The sequence below is a fragment of the Rhinatrema bivittatum genome, chromosome 18 (assembly GCF_901001135.1).
Source record: "Rhinatrema bivittatum chromosome 18, aRhiBiv1.1, whole genome shotgun sequence".
NCBI lineage: Eukaryota > Metazoa > Chordata > Amphibia > Gymnophiona > Rhinatrematidae > Rhinatrema > Rhinatrema bivittatum.
This window is the reverse complement of record NC_042632.1, coordinates 25,493,532-25,502,490: the sequence shown is the minus strand read 5'-3', so window position 1 is coordinate 25,502,490 and position 8,959 is coordinate 25,493,532. Positions and strand designations below refer to the sequence as shown.

General features: G+C 45.2%; 1 protein-coding gene across 1 annotated transcript; it reads right to left on the bottom strand.

Moving 5' to 3' along the window:
• Positions 1 to 7,240: 7,240 nt before the first annotated feature.
• LOC115080052 (equilibrative nucleoside transporter 1-like) lies at positions 7,241 to 8,339 on the bottom strand. Its single transcript, XM_029584083.1, has one exon. The coding sequence runs from the start codon at positions 8,105 to 8,107 to the stop codon at positions 7,241 to 7,243; it is 867 nt and encodes a 288-aa protein (XP_029439943.1). The 5' UTR covers positions 8,108 to 8,339.
• Positions 8,340 to 8,959: the final 620 nt, after the last annotated feature.

Sequence of the window (8,959 nt, the reverse complement as noted above, 5' to 3'; positions counted from 1 at the left end):
CCATGCATCGGTACCCAGTCTCCGTACCAGGCTTTGGTATTAGGCCAGGGTCCAGTTGAGGCCCAGGTGACCCAGCCTCCATACTAGACACCTGCATTGGGCCTGGATCCGGAATCTGGGCTTGACCTTGGTGTCATGTCTAAGACCAGGCTTTGGCCTAGGATGAGTTTTAGGCATCAGGACATGGCCTCCAGACTGAGCACTGGCATCGAGCTAGGGCACTGGCCTGGCCTAGTCTGCAGCCTAGGTGTTAGGACCCAAATTTTGGACTGGGATCCAGCATCAGGACCCGGCCTCCTCTGGTGTGTTTCCTGGGCCCAGGCATTAGTATCTAGCCAGGGCCCTACTGAGGATCAGGCATTGGGACCTCACCTCTGGATTAGGTACAGATGTTAGGTCTGGGCTCAGGCCCTTGTTTAAGCTGAGGCCCAGGCATCAGTACCCTGCCTCAAAATCGTACCCTGACATTGGCCCTTTGCCTGGGCCTAGGACCTGGCCTAGGCTGAGGCCTATGCATCAGGACCCAGTCTCTGGACCAGGTCCTGGCCTAGGCTGAGGCCCTGGTGTTGGGCCTAAGCTTGGGCCCTGGCCTAGGCCAAGACCCTGGCAGTGGGGCCCAGTGTCTGAGACTGACTTCGGCATCATGCCTGGGTCCCGGTTTTGGCCTAGGCTGAGACCCAGATATCTGGATCCAGATTCTGGATCAAGCCTGGTCCAAATGCCAGGGCCTGATTTGGAGGCTGGATCCTGAGCCCTAGGTCAAGGTCCGGCTTCAGCGGTGGGGCCTGTGCCTGACCCTTGGCCAAGGCCCTGGCATCAGAACCCAGTATCTGGCCTCCAGATTGGGCTTTGGCATCTGGACCTTCATATATTGATACCTACTAAGTGGCACAAAGTACTTTTCTAATGCTATGGTAACTTTGTTCTAATCATCAGCTCTGAACAGTCCATTATCCCTTTCTTTTGTTTTATAAATGCTTTTAAATTGTCAACTAATCTTAGTATTTTCAAAATAGCCCCAGTGTTTCCAAAATAAACCAACTTTTGGAAATCTCCCAAAAAGACTGTCACGTTTCAAAGGTTTTCTTCCCTCAGGGGTTCATTCAGAATTGCTTGCAAAAGGTATATTTTTGGGTCTACACATAAGGAACACGTTTAAAACATGCCATTAAAAGGGAACCAATCACTTTTCTCCACGTATTCTAACAGAATATGCTAGCTTCTTTAATGTCTAATAGTGCTATAGGAAACACTAGTAATAGTTGTTACGCTTGGGCTCCTGTCAGGAGTCGTGAACACCACCCAGCAGGGTGGCTCCAGGTGGAGAGAGACAGGAAGCTAGAAACAGTGTCTGGTTCCAGGCTGGGTCAGGGCAGGCGGCAAGTAGCAGTGTCTGGGTTCAGGCTGGGTCAGGGCAGGCGGCAAGTAGCAGTGTCTGGGTTCAGGCTGGGTCAGGGCAGGCGGCAAGTAGCAGTGTCTGGGTCCAGGCTGGGTCAGGGCAGGCGGCAAGTAGCAATGTCTGGGTCCAGGCTGGGTCAGGGCAGGCGGCAAGTAGCAGTGTCTGGGTCCAGGCTGGGTCAGGGCAGGCGGCAGGTCAGAAGGCCCGTAGGCCACACACACACAGAAGGCCCGTAGGCCACACACAGTAAGCAGGGCAAGGCAGGTCAGAAGGCCCGTAGGCCACACACACGCACAGAAGGCCCGTAGGCCACACACAGTAAGCAGGGCAAGGCAGGTCAGAAGGCCCGTAGGCCACACACACACAGAAGGCCCGTAGGCCACACACAGTAAGCAGGGCAAGGCAGGTCAGAAGGCCCGTAGGCCACACACACACACAGAAGGCCCGTAGGCCACTCACAGTAAGCAGGGCAAGGCAGGTCAGAAGGCCCATAGGCCACGCAAGGCAAGGCAAGGAATAAGGCCCGAAGGCCACGCAAGGCAAGGCAAGGAATAAGGCCCAAAGGCCGCGCAAGGCAAGGCAAGGAATAAGGCCCGAAGGCCGCGCAAGGCAAGGCAAGGCAAGGAATAAGGCCCGAAGGCTGCGCAAGGCAAGGCAAGGCAAGGCAAGGAATAAGGCCCGAAGGCCGCGCAAGGCAAGGCAAGGCAAGGAATAAGGCCCGAAGGCCGCGCAAGGCAAGGGAAGGTCCAGGGACCAAATGCACAGCAAGCAAGGAAGGCTAGAGCAGGGAGCCCAGGCGAGCTCGATGCCGAAGCACTGAGGGAACTGTCAGGCAGGGTTATAAGGGACAGCCCAGAACATAGAGAGGAGAAGGGAGATGGACTGGGCCTGTCAGGAGATCCAGCACTAGAGGGACCCCTGGTGGTGAGGCGGTTGCACAGCAGCCATAGCCGTAACAATAGTGGTGGTAGTAAAAAAAAAAAAAAATTTTTAATTGAGTATAGCCAATCTATTCAGTGGTCTAACAGCATGCTGACTGACAGATACTCGGTGAACAGCATTTAGGGGTAGCCTTGCACGCCGGCGTGCCTATTTTGCATAGGCCACCGGCGCACGCAAAGCCCCGGGATGTGCGAAAGTCCCAGGGCTTGGTAAAAGGGGCGGGAGGGGCGTGTTCCGGAGTGTGTCGGCTGGCTGGGATGTGTCCGGGGGTGTGTCTGGGGTCAGGGGGTGGTCCAAGGCGGGTCCAGGGGCGTGGCAACGGTTCAGGGGCGGGCCGGGAGGGCGGTCCCGAGTCCCCCAGCACTGCGGCCTGTGCCGGGGGATGCCGAGGCGGCACGCACAAGTTACGCCTGCCTCAAGCAGGCGTAACTTGTACAGCAAAGGTGGGGGGAAGGGCATTTAGGTAGGGCTGGGTTAGATAGGGGAAGCTGGGGGGACGCGGATTTTGTGCAGCCTTGTGCGCGCCGACCCCGGATTTTATAAGATACGCGCGCGTACTTTTTAAAGATCTACCTCTTAATGAACAAGTGAAAATGGTTCCATCACTGCTGTGAGCAAAAACATTGTATGGGTCATGAAAACACCATTTTAGCTCACATTTTTAATAACGACATTTGCAGATCTCTACTATTTCTAAATAAAGTTCTGATATTAGTGCTCTGCGTTTTTGGAAAGGCTTTTTTTTTTCCCCAGTGACCCCAGAACTTTTCTGATGCATGCCTCTGTCATCAGATTCAGACCATGTGAAAATCTGAAGGAATTTTTTTATATAGGATAGCCACACTTACTCCCAGCATTAAAAGAAGATATTTGTTGGCAAGCATTAGGGCTCCTTTTAAAATAATCATATCATAAATGTTTTGCTTTATGAGCTTTATAATATAGATAGATCTAGAATGTTTGGGGAAGAAATGAGCCATCCCAACAACGTGTCTATGTTTTAAAACCGTGATGCCCTCCAGACGGATCACCAGCTGTTTCAAAGCATCTGAAATATATGAATTGAAGAGGATTCGGAATTGTATCTTTAATTTGGCTTATCTGGACTCCTTGAGAAATGAATGCTGTGATGGTGTTATTTGTCAGGCACAGCCTTGACAGCACTATAAAAACCCATTCTGTCCTTGATCCTATTTCAGTATTACTTGTCTTGCCACTGCTTCTTGAAGGTTCAGAATTTTAAATAGCTAACAGCTATCAGAATCATATTTTTTGTAGCGAAAGAAAGAGAGACAGACTAAAGCTCCTGAAAATTAAAGTCCCCTACAGGGGAGAGGCAAAATGGTACAGATTGAATCCAAATGCCATCCAAGCCATGGGGATTCCAGTAATCATGCGGACTAGGAAAGAATGCAAATACATTCAGAGAAATTAAGTTGATCTTTGGGCATAAGCAGCACAACTCATACCATAAATCCATACCATCGTCAGCATGAGTCTTTCATAAACTTGACTCTCATCAGATTCCAATATTTGCACATTAGAGAATACAATTATTTTTTTATTGCATACAGGGCTGGGGAGGAGGGATGGGATGGGGTAGTGGATACCCCATCCCATCCTCTTTCCTGAGATTGGGGGGGGGGGGGGGGGGGGGGACAACTAACTATTTACCTAAAGCGGCTCTGTTCCAATCCCATGGCGGCGGCAACAGCAACCTAAAAGAAATTCAGCTCGGCGCCTGCGCCCGCACGCTCAAGGCCCTGCCTCCTCCTCCCCACGTAGGCTTCCTGTTACTATGAAAACCGTGCAAGAAGCAGGGCCCTAAGCGCGTGACCGCAGGACTGCGGGCCTGGCATTGAATTCCATCTAGGATGCTGCTGCCGCCTTCACTTCCACGGCACCAAGATAGAGTCATTTTAGGTAGGTAGCTGGGAGGTAGGCAGGCAGGCACTGTCTGCAAATATGGGGATCATTTTATGGAGGAAGAAGAGATTTCTTTTTTTTTTTATGATGTTAATTGCATGAAAAAATGACAGACCCTTGGAGCCTTCTACCTTTGTTTTCATGGTTTTTGCCAAATAATATTAATTTTCTCCCAGTCCTTGAAAATTTTAATTGATGCTGAACTGGTGAAAAATAAAAAGTACTAAAGACTTGCAGGTGAATTTCCAAAGGAGTTACACAGGTAAATGTAACTTACTATCACAGCAATTTTCAAAAGCTATTTTATGCAAGTAAAGTGCCCTTACGTGGGTAAATCCTATGGACAATTCAAAGGTATATTTTCTAGCAATTTTCAAAAGCCCACTTATCCAGGTAAAGTGCATTTACATGTGTAAAACCCAATTTTAAGTGTGTAAATGCTTTTGAAAATCAGGGCCTTTGTGCATGCATCTCCTAATTTGTGCGTGCACATCTCTTTTAAAATTCACCTTTCAGTCTAATTGGTTAATAACTGTTTAAGAACATTTATAGGAACTAGTCCAAACCTTTTTTAAACCTATCTACACTAACTTCCTTAACCACATCTCCCAACAATGAATTCTAGAACTTAATTGTGCATTGAATGAAAAAGAATTTTCTCAGATTTGCTTTGAATGTGCTACTTATTAACTTTAAGCCTGCCTCCAGTGCCAAATTTTGATAGGCACTGGAGCGCTGTTGTTGCTGCTACTGCTATGCTTCTACTCAGGGCCTGCCTACTTTAAGGAGTGTCTCCCTAGTCTTTGTATTTATTGAATGAGCCAATTTACATTTACTCATTCTGTTCCACTCATGATTTTATAGACCTCTACCATATCCGCACCTCAGCTGTCTCGTCTTCAAATTAACCACCCTAACCTTTTTAGCCTTTCCTCATAGGGAAGCTGTACCATCCCATTTATCATTTTGATTGCCATTTCTCCATATCTTTTCCAATGCAACTATCTTTTTTGAGATGTGGTGACCAAATCTTCACACAGTACTCCATATGTTGCCTCACCATGGACCATTTTGATATTCTCTATTTTATTCTCCATTCTGTTCCTTATAATAGCTAACATGTTGTTTGCTTTTTTGACCACCACCATAATTTGAAGCAAGGATTTCAAAGTATTGTAAACAGTGATGCCCAGATTCTCTTCCTGGGAGGTAACTCCTAATATGGAACCTAATACTGTGTAACTACAGTTCAGGTCACTTTTCCCCATGCGCATCACTTTGCACTTGTCCACATTCAATTTCATTAGCCATTTGAATGCCCAGTCTTCCAGTCTCTCAAGGACCTCCTGCAAATTTTCACATTCCACATGTGACTTAACTCATAATAATTATGATTTGTCTGCAAATTTGATCATGTTACCGGTTTTTCCCCTTTCCAAATCATTTATAAATATAATATATTAAAAAGCACAGGTCACAGTACTGGTCCCTAAGGCCTGCTATTGTTTACCTTTTGCTACAGAGAAAATTAACCACTCTTGTTTCCTGTCTTTTAACCAGTTTGCAATCCACAGTATGACATTATTTCCTATCCCATAACTTTTTAATTTTCTCAAGAGTCTCTCATGGAGTACTTTGTCAAACATCTTCTGAAAATCAAAATATACTAAATCGATTATCGCGCCATTATCCAAATGTTTATTAACCCCTTAGAAAAAATGCAGCAGATTGTTGAGGCAAGATTTTCCCTTGTGTAAATCCATGCTGGCTGTTTCCCATAATACCATGTTTGTCTATATGTTCTGTGATTTTGTTCTTTAGAATCTTTAGAATCTCGGATCTCCCTTCCTTTCTAAATATTACATTGGCCACCCTCCAATCTTCAGATACAATAGACAATTTTAACGATAGGTTATAAATTACTAGTAATAGATCTGCAATTTCACTTTTGGTCTAGGTGATTTGCTACTCTAGTTTGTCAATCTGCCTTATTACATCTTTCAGCTTCACCCTGATTTGTTTCAGTTCTTCTAAATCATTGCCATTGAATACAGTTTCCAACATGGGTATCTCCCCAGCATCCTCTAAAGTAAATACCAAAGCAAATAATTTAGTTTTTCAGTGATGGCCTTGTCTTTCTTAAGTGCTCCTTTTACTTCTCGATTATCTAACAGATCAACTGACGCCCTCACAAGCTTGCTGCTTAGGATGCATTTTTAAAAGATTTTATGAGTTTTTGCCTTTACGGCCAACTTCTTTTTAAATTCTATTTTAGCCCGTCCTAACAATATTTAACATCTAACTTGCCAATGCTTATGCTTTTTTCCTATTTTCTTCAGATGTTTCCTTTCAATTAAAATCTTTTTATTGACATGAAGAGGCACAGAACATCAAAATCAGGAGGCACAATAACAGTATTCAGAAAAAATTAAAACATCCATAACAAATGTAGGATGGCATATCCAACAATAATATTGGAATTATATTTATTTATTTATTTTTAATTTTTATATACCGAAGTTCTTGTAGGGACTACAAATCACTCCGGTTTACATAAAACGAAGAACTGCTCAACAGAGAGCGGAGCTTTACATGGAACGGTAGAACATATGGAACAGTATAACTGGTTGACAATTTAACATAGTGCTAAATAAAGTAATAATAGTTTAACTGGTAATAAATAAAGAAATATAATAATTTTATATAAGAAGTTTAACTATTTAACGTAGCAATAAATATAAATATAAGCAATGCCAAATATATATATGAAATAAAGTAAATTTTTGAGCTCAAAGATAATTGTCCAGTTGCAGATTCTTAAAAGTAGTACTTGATACAGTGTCCATAATTAGGGGATACTTAGTGAATATATGGGGAAGTTATCTGGCTACTGAAAATGGACTTCATTGCCTCTAAGGTTGAGGCCTGCCTTGTATCCAGGGTTTCCAGGATGCCTCTCTACTTTAAATCCGCTTAGAATGAATTCATGGCCTCTCCTCTTTCTTGTCTTTTCATCATTTTTGGTTGAATTTCTTGCAGCTGAGATTGGGATTTTTTTATTTTTTGCAGACTTACGATGGCAGGATGTAGTAACAGGTCTCTCCGTTCTGGAGTGCTCTTTGCTTTTTCTTTCCTGTTCATACTCTGAGATTGTTTCAGCTTTGGGAGAATGAGGTACGCCACTATAGCCAGAAGAATGACAACACAGGCAGTAATGAAGTAGCCAAAGGCACTGTCCTCCAATTCTGAACCACTTGTGATGGCACAGATCATGGCAAAAGCAGCAAAGGTCCCTGCCAGCCCCTGACCACTCATGATTGGAGTCGTGTAACTTGCAGGCAGCTTTCCTGCCAAGCCAAAGAGACTTCCTTGCAGGATGGCACCAAAGGAGTTAATGCAGACTATTTTGATCATGGTGAGGGTGAAGAAGGTCAGAGGCTCAAAGGAAATCTTCACAAATGCTGCAGTCAACATGAACACAATGAGAATAGCAATCAAGGAGCCGAGGATCCGAACCTTCTGAGAGACCCTCTGGTGAAGGAAAGAGTTGAGGCAGGTGAAGATGAGGAGAGGCAGCATGGCACATAGGGTCATCACATTATTGAACTTGGCCTGAAGGTGGTTCTGCTTTGGGGCGGTGATGTTGTAGATCTGCTCAGGGGCAGTGATGTTCAGAAGAGCACTCCGGTCTACAGCAGTCTCATTGCTGGGGTCAGCCAAGCGGTTGGTGAAATACAGGGTGGCCGTCATGAAGAAGTTCCATGGCAGGAGCGTTCCCAGGCCCAGGGTGAAGAAAATGAGCCAGACGGCCTTGTACCTGTCTGGAGGATTGCTGGTCATGGTCACCGGCTGGAATGCAGGTCTGCTGTGGATCCCTCCTCAGATCCCGCCCAGCTCCCAGAGCGTCGCTGTCTCGCTATCATTCAGGCCCAGGTAAAGAGGCTCGCGTTCACCTTAGCCTCAGCTCGCCAACGGCCGGGTTTCAGTGCTTCGGGCTCTGTATTATCGGCATAAATCATGCGCGCCGGGGCAGGGGCAGCTGCAGCCCTCCTCCTCCTCGTCGTATTGTATATATTGATAGGAGACTAAGCATGAGATAATTAAGAGCAAAAAGGAGTGTTCTCGTACAAAATACATATAATAAGAAGGATTCAAATCATGTGTCAAAGTAATGGTCCCAACCTCCACATTGCCATCCAACTGGTTACCCTACATAAGAACATAAGAAATTGCCATGCTGGGTCAGACCAAGAGTCCATCAAGCCCAGCATCCTGTTTCCAACAGAGGCCAAACCAGGCCACAAAAACATGGCAATTACCCAAACACTAAGAAGATCCCATACTACTGATGCAATTAATAGCAGTGGCTATTCCCTAAGTAAGCTTGATTAATAGCAGGTAATGGACTTCTTCTCCAAGACCTTATCCAAACCTTTTTTGAACCCAGCTACACTAACTGTACTAACCACATCCTCTGGCAACAAATTCCAGAACTTTATTATGCGTTGAGTGAAAAAGAATTTTCTCCGATTAGTCTTAAATGTGCTACTTGCTAACTTCATGAAATGCCCCTAGTCCTTCTATTATTCGAAGGTGTAAATAACCGATTCACATCTACATAGTGGACTTATTGCACAAACAGAGAGAATTCCACCAGAAGTGAACATTTAGTATAGATGCTCTTTTCCAATG

Excerpts from the sequence above, each read along its gene's own strand:
- LOC115080052 (XM_029584083.1), bottom strand. The coding sequence starts at position 8,107 with ATGACCAGCAATCCTCCAGACAGGTACAAGGCCGTCTGGCTCATTTTC.